The sequence below is a fragment of the Botrytis sinoallii genome, assembly GCF_014898435.1.
Source record: "Botrytis sinoallii strain Bc 23 chromosome Unknown BSIN_004, whole genome shotgun sequence".
In the NCBI taxonomy this organism is placed as follows: Eukaryota; Fungi; Ascomycota; class Leotiomycetes; order Helotiales; family Sclerotiniaceae; genus Botrytis; species Botrytis sinoallii.
The window spans coordinates 241372-256449 of NW_024066031.1; the positions used below are offsets into that span (position 1 = coordinate 241372).

The 15078-nt window shown below is 42.8% G+C and overlaps 5 protein-coding genes across 5 annotated transcripts; 3 read left to right on the forward strand and 2 right to left on the reverse strand.

Annotated features, from left to right (window-relative positions):
* Positions 1-1826: 1826 nt before the first annotated feature.
* EAF02_002618 (uncharacterized protein) lies at positions 1827-2963 on the forward strand (the record flags this gene model as incomplete). Its single annotated transcript, XM_038898666.1, has 3 exons — positions 1827-1915; positions 1964-2023; positions 2081-2963. The coding sequence occupies 3 exons, from the start codon at positions 1827-1829 to the stop codon at positions 2961-2963; spliced, it is 1032 nt and encodes a 343-aa protein (XP_038760954.1).
* A 1542-nt stretch (positions 2964-4505) lies between these two features.
* Positions 4506-6770, reverse strand: EAF02_002619 (uncharacterized protein; the record flags this gene model as incomplete). The annotated part of the gene is made up of 8 exons (XM_038898667.1): positions 4506-4708; positions 4813-5416; positions 5528-5745; positions 5803-6067; positions 6199-6319; positions 6375-6470; positions 6534-6653; positions 6715-6770. 8 exons carry the CDS (start codon positions 6768-6770, stop codon positions 4506-4508), a joined length of 1683 nt encoding a protein of 560 aa, XP_038760955.1.
* A 1389-nt stretch (positions 6771-8159) lies between these two features.
* EAF02_002620 (uncharacterized protein) lies at positions 8160-8407 on the forward strand (the record flags this gene model as incomplete). Its single annotated transcript, XM_038898668.1, has 2 exons — positions 8160-8217; positions 8271-8407. 2 exons carry the CDS (start codon positions 8160-8162, stop codon positions 8405-8407), a joined length of 195 nt encoding a protein of 64 aa, XP_038760956.1.
* A 2764-nt stretch (positions 8408-11171) lies between these two features.
* Positions 11172-12765, forward strand: EAF02_002621 (uncharacterized protein; the record flags this gene model as incomplete). The annotated part of the gene is made up of 3 exons (XM_038898669.1): positions 11172-11327; positions 11389-11882; positions 11937-12765. The coding sequence occupies 3 exons, from the start codon at positions 11172-11174 to the stop codon at positions 12763-12765; spliced, it is 1479 nt and encodes a 492-aa protein (XP_038760957.1).
* A 1410-nt stretch (positions 12766-14175) lies between these two features.
* Positions 14176-14598, reverse strand: EAF02_002622 (uncharacterized protein; the record flags this gene model as incomplete). The annotated part of the gene is made up of 1 exon (XM_038898670.1): positions 14176-14598. One exon carries the CDS (start codon positions 14596-14598, stop codon positions 14176-14178), a length of 423 nt encoding a protein of 140 aa, XP_038760958.1.
* Between the last annotated feature and the right edge of the window lie 480 nt (positions 14599-15078).

The following is a 15078-nucleotide window of genomic DNA, read 5'->3' on the forward strand; positions in this document are numbered from 1 at the left end:
ATCAAAATCACGTTGACGTACCTACAAAGTACCCAAGTACCCCTCAGCACCCCACGGGATTCTTCATGAAACTCAATTGCATGTCAAAAATAGTACGCCCCTGAATGCTTGGTGCTTGGTGCTTGGTATCGCATTGTAGAAGGTGGTATGAATGGAATCTTACATCAACGGTCTCACAATTACTCGGATAGGAAATAGCAAAGTCAATCCTCATATTGATTTTCCATGCATCTCGCCACTGTCTAATATGTCAAGGTCGAGATTTACAACACATCATCCGAAGTTTTCTTATTTTACGCCCCGTCTCAGTGCAAATCAAGTATAAAATGACTATTAATACCTCTGACCTCTCGTATGGGCCCTTAATAAGGTTGTTATGCTTCAATATTAATATTTTACAAACAGGCAGTAATGCATTGATTGGGCTTTTTTTAACGCGTTTATGCCCAACCAGCCACTCGGTAAGAGAGTATATATCGATTATATGATTTATATCGAATCAGAGAAGAATACACCACATTCCCTAGTACCGCAGCTACTCGCAATACCAATCAATAGCCATACCAATACAAGTGATGCAAATGATACGATGGATTCCATTGTTTCCATCCTCTCCCTTACCATTCGTCAACCTTGGGGGCCGAGACAGCCTCATACGATCATACCATCGTTGATAGACGCCCCGTCACCGCCCCGGAGATCTCTTCTTCTCCATACATACCAAGGGCTTTCCTTGTCCCATCTTCCACCCACTCTCCGAACTCCCCATACTTTTTATGCCATTCGAATTTCTATCTGCTTTTTTTTGGCGCTTGCCACGCTTGAGATCGGTGGTTGGTGTCGGTATTGGCTCTCTTCCAGGTATATCTGTTACATACTCATAATTTTACTTTATGCTCTCGTCACACCTTGTTCGAGATCAAGAAAGGATATAAATTGCCCAATAATGCCTAATGCAGCCACAAAGTATTCCGTATACCGAACAGCACAGCGGACAACATCCCACTGGCTCCGAGGTCTGTCCTTGCCAATGCTCTCTGGCTTGTCGCGTCGCATTTCGCGATAAGATTTCTAATGTAGCCTTTGCGGAAAGAGAATGAGCGACGTCGATCTTTGAGCACCGAGTAACTTTGTTTTGAAGGAGCATCCTTACCAAATTCTTGACAATGCACTTCTTGGGGGCCAAAAACACCCATCTTCCATCTGGAAACTGGCTTTCCTGGCAGACGAGAGATGCTCAACGCTTCTCAAAGATTCAAAGATTCGAAAATTCAAGATTATTGGGAGCACAAGAATCCCCCAATGCAGTTCAGATCATTGTTCATCCTAGGTCATAGCTTCCTGATTTCTACCAGGTATTTTTCTTGATTGCCCTATCAGTGCTTGGAGGGTCTCGGAGTTTCTTGTTTGATATGTCAAATCTTTACGGTAAAGCTTCGAGTGAGCTTCAGCTGTATAAACCATGAATTTTTGTCTATATAACAATCCAGTTCCCTCCTACCTCTTCTTCCATTTCCCCCATCAGATCAGATCAATTGATAGCATAAAAGCTTTGTTGTTTCAAAAATTACAAAACCCTTGGATCACCTGGCATACTCACCGCCCCTGTTCCTGGATCTGGATATCCTTGCTGGACCCATTAATTAAATCGTGGACAATCAATCTATCAATACCAATTTTGGAGCCATTTGCATTTAATTGTCATCCGACAAAGAAGGACCTATCTCTAATTTCCATCTCATTTCTTTTTCATATAGTATCGTACAAGTATCAAGTTTCCTCTTGACTTGGGATTTGGACCTGGAATTAAAACTTGATATCTCAAAATGATGGCATCCAGAAGAAGTATTCACATCCAACCGGAATTTAGTTATGGTCGTACGATTCCTACGAGTCTTCCGGATTCGTCGAGAAGGTATGCGACAAATTTGCAAACTTACATGATCGAGAGCTAACCAGCAAGGACCACATATTCCACCGGCAACCGCGCGAGTTTCGATGGTGGCTTTTATCCAAACACCAGGTAAGAACGCATGTATCCCAAGTTCGGGACCAAGGAAGCTGAAAATCAACCTCGAAGCGCATCATATGCCCCGGATCTAAGTGGCTCGTCTTACAACCCTATCACTGCACCCATGACCTCAAGTCCTCTAGCCCGCCCGGACTCAATTTATGGATCGAATGCTTACAGCGTTGGTTCATCATCAAATGTATATGGAACCGCAGGACCAAGTTATGGTTCTTACACAAGCCAAGGTCCAAGTTGGGAGCCTCAAGGCAGAGTCTCGCCCGAGACGTATATGGACGATTATGCGGCATCTCCCAGCCCAACGGATTACACGCTAGACTCCGTCAATCGGTCGTCCGGAAAAGCAAGAAGTGATGGGAAAGGTCATTCTCAAAGACGACCATCTAATAGGGATGAATTTGATGGACCGCATCAATTCTTACAACGACCACCCCCGGAATACATTGCCCAGCAGGAGAGAGATTTGCCGCATCTTCCCACAAACCTTGTGGTACAGGAACAGGATAGTGTCCTAAATAGAGTCAATGACCGTCTGTCACAGTGTGCTTTTGACTTTGTGGCCAAGTACCAGTTTCCTATTCCTCTAAGTGACAGCTGTCGACCTGTGGAACGACCCCAAGATCGTGAATGGACGGAGTGGGTGTACCTTCTTAAGCGTCTCGCAACCAAGAGGCGCATACCCGCCCGGGTATTATATAACGGCCAGATAAAGCAATTTGTTACCATTTTGGAAAATAGCCTGGAAATGAGACATGCTGCAAAGCATCAATCACGCCCATTGAAGGATGATAGGAATATCCTCCAGCTAATTTCCGCCGGGATTCAGGTAGCTAAAATTTTGAAGGACGCAGAAGCTATGTCTTACCTAGACCGATTATACGTTACGACAGAACAGCAGATTCAGGAAAGGAGTGCAAGCCGCTTTCGTCCTTGATTTCATACCAGAGGGGTTTTGCCTCGGCTAATGACTTGACGACTTTTATGTTGTATGTTACCCACATTTAGGCGTTGGCTGGCTATCTTTAGGCAAAATTTTAGGTGGATGGACGGATCCATTCCTGCTCTGACACAGCCTTGCTATGATCATTACGGGCGTTTTTTGTCTATTTTTGTATGTTATTATTTTGTGCTTGGAGCCTGATGGACGGGCGTGCGATACGGAATGGATGTCACGATAATTGGATAAATGCACCTGACGAAATATCACCACGCCCGAGAAATTAGGAACTCGCCATCCATGAGCCCCGTGATGTGGGAATCTTTCAAATCGGGAATCTCCAATGATACGCGCTGAACAATGGAAGTCTTGGTGGGTTTGCATCGCAAGGAAACAGAATATAGAAATACTTACTTACTTCGGGCCGTGGCTGATATGTTTCTTTGAGGGGGCATTTATGATGAATGGAATGGATCAATGAATGAATGATAGATAGATGGATGGAACGGAAACTCATATTTGGGAGTGGCAGGAATATCACATCACATCACATCACATCTTTGGAATTGTATATTCGCATGTACATGCATAGTCTAAGCACTACACTACGAAAGCAAGCGAAACCGGGCGTTTTTTGGGGGGTTTTGTGGAAAAATTTACTCCGAGGGGATGAGATGGGGCTTGGTTAGCTAGCTATCTTGTTGGGTTGTTACACGTTATACGTTATTTGTTGCTTGCTTGCTTGCTGTATGTATTTATGTATTTATGTATGCACGTATGTATTTATCGTATTATCATATTGTTTTCGTGGTGTTGTTGTTGTTATTGTTCATGTTTGGTGCGGAGAATGAGATGGAGGGAGGAGCGCGTGCGCGCTCTTGCGGGATGGAGAATGGGAATTGTAATCTTATGTGTATTTGATATATTTGATGTGATTGATGTGATGGATGTGATGGATGTGATTTATGTAATGTGATTGGGTTGGGAAGAGGTATGAGATAAGATGGGATGAGCTACCTAGATGTATGTGGAGTTTGAACTCGGGGGGGGGGGGGGGGGGGGGAGGGAGAGAGAGAGGAATAATTCGGAATTCTATTATCGGATGATTTAAATATTTAAGAGTATTAAGTAGAAAAAAGAAAGTAGAAAGTAGAAAGTATGGCGATCTTGAGTTGGGGGAGGGAGCAGGAGAGGAAAGGGTGTGTGAAGTGTGAAATGTGAAGGAGAGAGGGTGTAAAGAGTAACGATGGTTTTTTTGTAGATTGTTATATAATGCAGTAGTTTCAGGCATGCCGATGAATACATGAACTAACAAAGCACTTCTCAACTTTCAAAATTGATAGCAAATTGATTTCTCAATTGTTTGATATCATAATCTATAACTTTATTATCAAATCTCAAATTATTTAAACTGCTATTCCAAGAGATATTGCTAAACTTAAGTCAGTGTTGGTCATGTCTTATCCGTTCGTTCACCCACGAGTGTACTAAAGACATGCTCGTTATTCTGTCCCGAAATCTCCCACTGTGAAGCATAAATCACTTTTCAGAAATAATAAGATCCGCAGCTTTTTCGGCGATTCCGTAAACGGGCATTTGGGGATGTCCTCCGATGAGAGAGGGCATCACGCTTGCATCTGCGACGCGAAGACCGGTGATCCCGCGCACTTTGAGATTTTCGTCAAGTACAGCCAGAGGATCGTCTGGTCTTCCCATCTTGCATGTTCCGGCTGGATGATAGCCTAGGAATGGGAAGTAGAGTCAGCTGATTGAGAATATGTGTGATGCAGATGAGACAGAGGGATGTTCAAACGAGACAGTGACTTCTAGGAAAGAGGAGACTTACATGTATCTGCATTGGATCTGATAATAGGTACCCATTCTTCTCGCGTAGTAAACGTGTGATGATTTCTAGAACGTGGCCATGATCCAATCACAATATCCTTTGTCCCTGCCCCCTTCATTGCAATTTCATTCGCCATGCGACACCCTTCGCTGAATACGAGCATATCCAAGGGATCTTCGAGATACCGATGATTCACGATAGGGTTTTCCGTAGGGTCGCTTGACTTGTGACTGACTTCACCTCTTGATCGTGGTGCGAAGAATTCCGTAGCCATTGCAAACGCGTACTTGCCATCTGGGGGGAAGTCCCTGAACATGTATTTTGGACTATAGCATTCTGTGTTCCAGAATTCGACGTGGGGCTGGGTGGGTGAGAGACCCATTGGATCGAGACCTTTGGTGCGGGGAGCGGAGTTCCAGAGGTGGGAATCTGCTAATCTGGAGTCTAGACGAGCAAATGCAAAAGTTCCAAATGGGAATTGAGAGAAAAATCCGGTTTTGTCGGTTTTATACTGAGCTAACGATTTGTCTTTTCCACTGGGGTGCCAAATGAGATGATCATTGGTGAGGGTTGGCTTGGGGACTTCATAGAATGAAAGAACAACCTAGTCTTGAATTAGACACAGAGCAAGTCTTGCGAGGAAAGAAAAGGTATCCCGAGTTATTCACAAGTGAACGTCGCTGGACATATCGAAGAATCAGAAAAGTATGCTTACCAAATGATCCATCAGATTCTTTGCAACACCTGGGAGATCAACTTGGCTTTGGATTCCAAGCTTTTCAACTTCTTGTTTAGCACCGATTCCAGATCGGAGAAGGATTGCTGGACTTCCATATGTTCCGGCTGAGATGATAAATTCTTTGCGAGCTTTTACGAAAGATTTCTGGCCAGTGGTATCTTGCAGGAAGACACCATTAGCACGTAGCGCACCAGCTTTATCCTTTTCAAGGCTAATGCGATCGATCTAAGTGTTTGTTCTTATTGCTATACCTGAATTTTCCGTGGAACTTGTGATATAATCTGTAGACATAGTACGAGTGCCTTGGGAGACTGTTCGAACAGCATGTCCGCAGCCATGAGCACTTTTGCCGGTACTAAACATATCTGGAATCAAGGGCAATCCCATTGATTGATATGATTCAAGTACAAGATTTGAAATTGGTGCTGGGTCATGGGGAGATGTGACGATAGGACCATTGTATCCATGTGCATCTTTCTCGGCATCGAACCATGACTTATTGCGAAATGCTTCGGCCTAGGTGGGTTTTAATGATATCCAGTCATGACGGCCCATTTTGGGGCGGTGTGGAAGGCGGGTCAATCAATGTGTAGGAAGTTCTCAATCACATATAAATAAACTACAATGAATGATTAATAATATCGTACCTTTGACATGTATTTAAACATCTCATCCCCACTCCACCTTTCAAGACCCCAATTATCGTAATCTTGTCGATTCCCGCGAATAGCCAGTGTGCCGTTATAACCGCTGCTTCCACCGAGAAACCTTTACTCCAAAGTTAGATCTCAGAAGCAAAAATTGGAGTGTTCAAAACCCCTACTTTCCCCTCGCAAGATGCAACTGACGATTTTCAAGCTCTTCGCAGGGCTCACTCTTGATATTCCAGTCGGCCTCAGTCCCAAGTATCTGTGAAACTCTACGAGGGTGAGTCAGATTATGTCACATGTAGAAACATCAAAGATGTAGACTTTGTTCTTACGCAGCAGGGATTGCAGTAGCAGGGTATGAATCATTGCTAGGCCCGGCCTCAATAATGAGAATCAATGCAGCAGAATTACCTGCAATTCGACCAGCAATTACACAGCCGGAGGTTCCGCCACTGTACGATTAATTAGCCAAATTGTTTATCAATGTTTGAGAAGGGGGAGAAGAAGACAAACCCGCAAATGATGTAATCATAAGTTTCGTTAACAAAGAAGCCCCCTTGATGCGCCATCTTGTGGTTGGGGTCTCAGCAATTTCTGGGTAGGGAAGAGAAGAGGAAGAGAGTAGACTTATATTGAAATCGGAAGCAGGAACGGGACTTAGCGTACGATACAGTGTAGATTGTGGAAGCTCTGCAATATATAAAGGCTTTTTTAGTCATCCCAAGGAAAGCGGACCCCTTTGGGTAGCTTTCGAGCAGAAGTCCATTCATCATGAAGGGCTACAATCCCAGTGTCAGGAATAATGGAGTTCCAGAGTACACCTGTGGCAGTGTCCGTGCCAGACCATGCGCTGCTTTCTTCGAGGGGCTTGCTACTTTCCCATGGGAGGTTTGCTAGGAAGCCGGACCCTGTTAGTGAGTCTTGTAATCCGAAGATTTTTGAATATTGAAAACAGTACCATAAGTTATCTTTTCCTTCGCGGTTAGATGATTAAGGTTCCAAACTTGATACTCCAATTTGATGTTCAAGAGAACAGACATAAATAAAAGAATGAAACTAATGTTGCGCAGTCCATTTTTTTGTGCTCCTTGTCGAGGTTGCAAAACATGAGCATCTTCTTCATCGAATTCTTCTCGACGATTCTGTAGGTCCCCCCGTGCTGTGTCCTCGAAGGGTGAAAATGTCATGCTTTTGAGAGCAACTCTTGCATCTAGTTCAGAACGTTCAGAACTCTGAGGGTAATGAAAGTAGTAAGAACAGGAGTGTCTCGTTATTTCCTGTTTCAAGTCTGCTTGCCTGCGCGGGAGCGTCAGTTCACCAGAAAAATAACGAAAAATATTCTGAGGGTACATTTCGCATGCCCATCGTCGATCTCATTCTCGTTCCTCTATCCTTTCACCCGGAACTCTGGCCAGGAAAATAATGATACCTTGCTTATTGAACGTGAAATTGATGCATTTCCAAACCATACATACTATCTCTCCAGGTAGGAAGTAGAAGCAGGCATCCTAGAACAGCAGGCTGGAAGCAACCGCTACCAGGTAATATCCACAACAAGTCTAGCTTCCTTTTTAAGATAACCGAACACAGTACACCATAGAAAAGGGACCCACTGCTTCTCGCTAGGGAAACACAATTACTTTCCCCGATCCCGATCCAGGATCGTAAGAGAAAACGGCACCACAATGACTTGTCTATGCACCCTGATAATGTTACGAGGTAAATCTGGTCTAGAAAGTGCTTATCATAATACCAGGCGATTTGATCGCCGATAATTCATCAGTTTGGCTGGCTTCGTGCATGCACTATGCAGGCTGATTTTAGTCAACAATGTTCAAGTCACCGTTCTAGATTCATTAAGTCCTTTTTGTAGGTAGCAATGAGGGGTCAAGAGTGCTTTTATCCCTAGGCATCTTTGCTTCTCCCAAATCTACAGCACAAGCTGACTACTACTCACTATGCATTACCTGAAGTTCATCATCGCCTTCATTGGGTATGCATCAGGACGTTCAATTTGTAAGTACATATCAACCACTCAAAATTTAAACCTACTCTGAGACTCAAGATAGTAACCGAGATTAATTCTCCCTATAAGAGAGGAGACGACGTTGCGGACTACAAGCGCGGCGACAATCTGGCAGACTATAAGCGGGGAGATGATCTGGCAGACTACAAGCGGGGAGATGATCTTGCAGATTCCAAATGAAGAAATGAAACTGATCGGGCTGAGCAAGGAAGAAGTGTCAAGGAGACTGAATGTGTCCGATGTTAGATATAGCACTGGATGTTTCAGTTAAGAAATTCACTTCTCGAGCTCATAACTTCCCGAGCAATGCATTTATACTTTTATAAACCCTTCCACGGTTTCATTTTATCTCGCTTGAATATGAATTTGTTTTCTTTGTGTTATCATTCGGGATCCATGTGCACTAGCCCATTCTTAAATCGAAAGCAACTATCCGATCTCACTCCAGAGGAGTTGTATCGGATTTTCAGATATCACTTCTAGATCTGCTTTGCTTCTTCGCCGTAATAGATTTGGTATGAGTTGCAATAATTTCTTTGTTACACAAAAGCGGCATTGAAGGAAGTCAATGTTGGCACACCGCCTTTGATCTACCACTGAGCAGATCATTGTGCGCACACAGATCAATCCTTGACATCTGCGTATGCTACCTATCTATAGGTAATTTCCCCATCTTATGATTTGGGGATTTCTCATTTAGTCGAGAAGTCTTAGTTGAATGCATGTAATTTAGATCAAAATTGACAAGTGAAGAGACAAGTGCTCGTTGAGCTAAAGCTCTCGAAATCGCGTAGCACGCAACGTGTTATATATGGGGTATGCCGAACGCCAATCAATCCTGCTTACATACACTAGTGGGAAATGTATCTACCCTTGATTTTCGGGGTTGAGATATATATTCCATAGGAACCTATACACACCTGTGTTCAAGATGTTTACAAAGTCTTCGGGTATCGACAGCTTGTTTTGGCCTCATCTGATACCATAAATTTACAAGCCAGGTACTGTAGGATCCGTTTCTAGCCTTTCTAATTCCGGAGGACTACAAATATCCGTGGCCTCCCGGCTGAACAGTCTAATCTATGCTTCGGAATAGATACTTGTGCTTGAAAGTTGCCCCATACTAAGACTAATATTACCGTCACTGGGGACAAAGTTGCCTGGAGACTTCACGAGTTCATTCTTAGGAGCAGCCTGATAAGAGTGTCTCGCGTGATGCTAGTTGCGAAGTTTAAGCTTAATGGGTTTCTTTTTGTTGACTGTCTTAACCAATTGTGCGTGATTTGCGAGTCGCAGACAAAAAGGGTACCAGGCTTTGCCGGGCTCAAGGAAGCCATGTAATATGCAATTGCTCTTATACTCATACTTGGTACTTATGTATTAATTGATTAAATAGCGAATGATCGATTATTGAATTTTGTTAAGCATATAAGATGATAGTAGTGAGCATTCAATATCTTTATAAGATTCAATCTCACTGTTTGCGCCATGATTTAGATATCAGTATCTCATCGTCCCAAGACTTTTTTGCAATGAATATCATCAACTTCATCACAAACATGAATATTTTTAGCAGAATGCCGAGTTAAAAGATTGGGTTGCAACAGTAGTTTACAGGTGTAAATAACTTCCTCGTGAAAATAGGACTGTCGTTTGGATTTTCTAGTCTCTTTTTTGCTAGCAACCACCTGGCTTGCCCTGACAAAGCTGTTACGTTGCAGATTTCTTTGCGATTTGAAGCGTGTGATTTTAATGGTTTGAATGATTGGATGGAGTTTTCCACGTATATACACAATTGTTCCGTCAGTCACATATCTCCTTGAACACATGTCCCGACTTTCAAATTCACTTCCTTCTGCAAGTCTTGCCTTTTATATCATTGAATGCATGCTTCTTATCTTAACAAGTCCCGAGAACAGGTAATCAGAAGGTCCACGGGTCTATTCGATAGTTCTTGGCTCAAATCCGACACATGTGATCTCCAAGTGGATTCTCTAATGCTCTTCTTTCACCTTCAGTGGTTAGCTATATCAATAACAATAGCCAATGAGTATTGTTCACTCAACTTTTACCATTAATTGCATCGCATATGCCTAGGTTAAATCTTTCGGATATTACCTAGGTATCCAGAGAGATGATTTCTCTGTTGACTTTGAACTATTCAAATTGAGCCTAGGTTTGATGAACCGAATAAAAGATAATAACAATTCCCTTTCAACAGATGAATAATAAGACCCATTCACTTGAAATGAGATATTACTGCGTGCTTGTGCTTAAGATGATTCACGCCATGAGGGAGAAGAATTTTGAGATGTTTTGAACTTCCAACAGATGAGGTTAGGGATCTGGACATAATATTTCGCTTATGATTTTAAGATCCCACAGTATTGCTTCGATCGTATAGTATTGTTTCGCTTATTGGTTAAAGCTACTCTGCATTTAATGTACTATTATTCCTAGGCCGTTGGACTCTTGCAAAAGGAGCCTCGAAATTCTCTCTGCTAAGTGCAAAGATAGTCTATGAGCTAGATATGATCCTATAAAAATAAAGCCTTTGTTTTGAAGAAGTAGGGTCCTATAAGAATTGGTACTAGCGCCATCCATTTGCTCTTAGCGTGGAAAATTTTGATGTATTCACTGAAGCCATACAAGCTAGCTCATTACAAATTGCGGGCAGTAATCTTAACACGGGACTAGGACCATCGGTTCGTGATACGGAACCTCCAGCGAGCTACTTTAATATCTAGATACGCTCTATATGATTACAAGAATTTTTTTCGTGGCGCTAACTGACCATCGTATGCTCAAGTCTTTCCTGTCCCGACTTTTTTCTATCGTCAGATTACTTCACACTCACTTACTTCGCATACGATCCTTATAATTGCTCCTTTCTTTACACTTTGTTTGATACTTTACAAATCTTCCTACCTGGCCTCGTGGAAAGATGTCGTTCCTCAATGATTACTTCGCTATGAGTCTTCCGGGCTGGCGTCTTTTTATTCTTGCTTGCTTCATGGTAATTAGCATCAAAATTACAAAATTCTTTATCGAACTATACCGCGTTCGTAGCAACTTCCAGCGTATGCAGAGAGATGGATTGGTGAGTTATGGCAAACTTCCGTCTCGGTTTTCATGATCTTATAGCTGACCAAGTCTCAAAGCCAATGCCTCCGCATCACCCGGTGTTTGGTCACTTGAAGTTGATTGGCGAAATTGTATCTCGATTGCCCAGCGATGTTCATCGTCACGTCCTCCCACACCAGATCAAACTCCTCTATCCTAACCTTGGCCCGCTGTTCTACCTGGATACATGGCCCTTTGGTGGTGAGATTTTGGTTGCCGTAGGACCAGATGCAGCTTACCAGATGACCCAATCACACCCGCTGCCCAAGTTTCATGCCATGCGTGAATATCTGAAGCCTATGACAGGTGGAAATGACTTGGTCTCAATGGAAGGCAAAGAGTGGAGAAAATGGAGAACCATATTCAACCCGGGCTTCAGCGCTAGTCATCTTATGACTCTGGTTCCTGATTTGATGAAAGACATGTCTGTGTTCTGCGAGATTCTGAGAAAAGCGGCTGTGAACTCAGAGATTGTCATCATGGATCATTTAACAACTAGATTGAATCTGGATATCATTAGTCGGATGGCTCTGTAAGTAGACCCCTCGGATTCGATTTCGTCAGACTAGTTTCTAACAACGCTTAGGGACACACACTTGAATTCACAGCTTGAGACAAACGATTTCGTTTCTGCATTACTCGGTCAACTAGATTGGTTATCATTTGGACACGAAGTCAATCCATTCCAACGCTACAATCCTATTCGCCCTCTTGTCAACTGGTGGAATAGTCGCCGAATGGTAAAATATATTTGGAGAGAGTTGGATATGCGTTTGGAACGCCGAAACATTGTCGATAAAGGTACCCAAAGCACTCGCAGTAAATCAATCATCGACCTCGCTTTGGATAATTATCTTGCTAGCAAGCCTGGAGGCAGCACTACTTACGCCATGGACACTGCTTTCAGAGACATCGCTACATCTCAATTAAGAGTTTTCATTTTTGCCGGCCACGATACGACAAGCAGTACCATGTGCTATGCCCTTCATTTACTCTGGACTAATCCTAAGACCCGCCAGCTGTTAATTGCCGAGCATGATATGATTCTGGGCCCAGACCACAAAGAAGCAGCAAGAAAAATCACAGAAGATCCGTATATTCTGAACCGACTTCCTTATACAATGGCCGTCGCAAAAGAAACCTTACGATTGTACCCCTCTGCTTCCACTGCTCGTAGCGGTGAGGCTGGCTACTTCATGACAGGATCCGATGGACTTCAATACCCCACCGAAGGATTCATGGTATGGTCAAACTCACACGCTATCCAACGTGATCCTGTCTACTGGCCCGAACCAAGCGAATTTCTCCAGAGCGCTGGCTCGTTGAAGAAGGTCATCGTCTCTATCCCAAGAAAGGCACCTTCCGACCGTTTGAATTTGGACCACGTCAATGTATTGGACAGGAACTTGCGATGATGGAGATGAAGATTTTTCTTGTTTTGATTGCAAGGGAGTTTGAAATTAGGAGTGTGTATGAGGAGTGGGATAGTCTGCATCCGAAGACTGGTCCAAGAACACTCGAGGGAGATAGGGCTTATCAGATCTTGTCTGGAGCTGCTCATCCAAGTGACGGGCTTCCATGCAGGGTGAAGTTGGTTGGAAATTGAAAGTCTGATAAATGGGATCATGAAGCATCAACGGGTAGGATGATGCGAATGGTTGTGTGTCGGACAGAGACATTTTAGTCTGGAACTCATGTAGCTCCGACACGGACTGCTACTGAGAGTCATCAGAAAAGCAGCGAGTTTCGGGAGCGGCGGATAGAACTTAGGATAGAACTTAAGATTCAAAACTTATACTTTGAGTATAACTAAAAATGATATTAGTCGTATAAATAACTTCCATTTCCTCGCCATTTGAACAGTGCTCAAACAAAATATTCCACTGTCATCATCTTTCCTTTTTTGTTCAGATTCGCTTTGTTTAAACTTACTGTTCTTATATGACCGAGTACTCAATTTGTTGACTACTCATTATCAATGCATTAAAATATTTATTATGTCTATCTGAGACGATATATTCAATAATTTATGAAAAGAGTTGGTAACGATTAATTAAGGGAAATCCCAAAGCAGTGCAATCACATCATCGATTCACAACATGATCGATATGAAATAATATCTGGCAAGTTCACCAACATGATTTAAATCATCTGTAGTCCTAGATTACCTATTTCTACGAAAATAATATCTCATTCATCCTATTGAATGAAGTTCTAAATTCGCAATCTGTCTATTCATGGGAGAAGAAATAGATCAGAGTTGATTACTTGCGAAATCCTTTCATGACTCGAATGGTTTAGTTCGATTCAAAGAATTGAAATTAAAAAATGTTATTAGAATTGAAGAATTTTCAAGGGTTTGTTTAGTATTATCAAGTCTGGAAATTCTTTGCGTGGTCTATTTATTACTGAATTTATGAGTAATAAATTTTGCCCATTTTTCCTCCTGTTCTCGGCTATTCAATCTGTTTAGCATGGGCGCATAACAGGAAGTATACAATAAGACAATCTTGGTAGCCGTCGGATCTTTTGTAAAAAAACTAACTCGTCCAGAAGTACAAATTTCAGGCTTGAGAGAAATCTCAATCGTTCCCAAGATTCCCATCTCAAGCATAATCACATTATTAACCCATTAGCGGACCCTACTCCTATTTCCCCACCCCCTCAACTTTCACAGCCTTCCCATTCTTCCCATTCCACACTACAATCGAATCATCATCCTCCGACTGACCCAACTTCATTTCCTTGCAGAAAGCCCCATCGATGTTTATCAGCCTGCGCATCGCCATGCGACTCAGACGCTAACCCGAGAAACTCTCCTTCTGTCATAAACCCCCTTTCTTCCAGAAATTTTCGCGCCGCGTCAGTTTTTTCCTTGATCTCAAAAACTTTTCTAGTCTTATAATCTCCACGCATTCTGGACCATCTTCCAACACACTCGCAATACTCATTTGACCTCCAAAAAGATATTTCGGTTTTACAATCTCATCCGAAAGACTATCCAGCGATGCACGCCAGGGGAAATACCCCTCCACACCCTGTATTTCACCCTCCAGCCTCTTAATCCACACAATGGTCCCCTTGACTCGAACATTTCTATGCTGTGCCCCTCTAATTCTAAATCCCAAACGTCCCAGATTCTCGAACGTCTTGAGGAAAGCATCGCTGATTTTTTGTCCTTCTTGGTACAGTGCCTTCCAGATAGGAACTCTCAAGCCATTTGCTAGACCCCAACAGTCTTTAAACATACTGGCTTGGCTTGCTACTTTGAAAGTGATGGCGTGTTCGCAGGGATGGTACCACGTGTTGGATTGTACTGCTTTGTCGCATCGTTTGAATTCGAAGAGATCGGTGTCGGGGCAAGTCTGGCATTTGAAGGCTACTCTGATGCAGTAGTCTGGTAGGGTGGTATGATCTTGGGTAACTGGTGGCTAGGGGACACAGCGCTCATTGTTGAAGGAGACATGTATGTTGGTTGATTTTGAAATGTGTGTTGAGGGGTTTGAGATCCATACCAGAGAGAGTTTATATATACGACTGAGCTAGAATGACAGTTTATATAAAGGATTTCTTGGGATTCCCTCTAATATGCCATACTAAATGAGCCGTACTTAAACTTTTGCATTGTTTCGACTATATAAAGCATTCATGGTGAATGCCGAAAAAGTGACTGAGTGCGAATGAATGGGGCCTTCAGCAAGTCATTTGCTGCCGAAAATGTAATTATC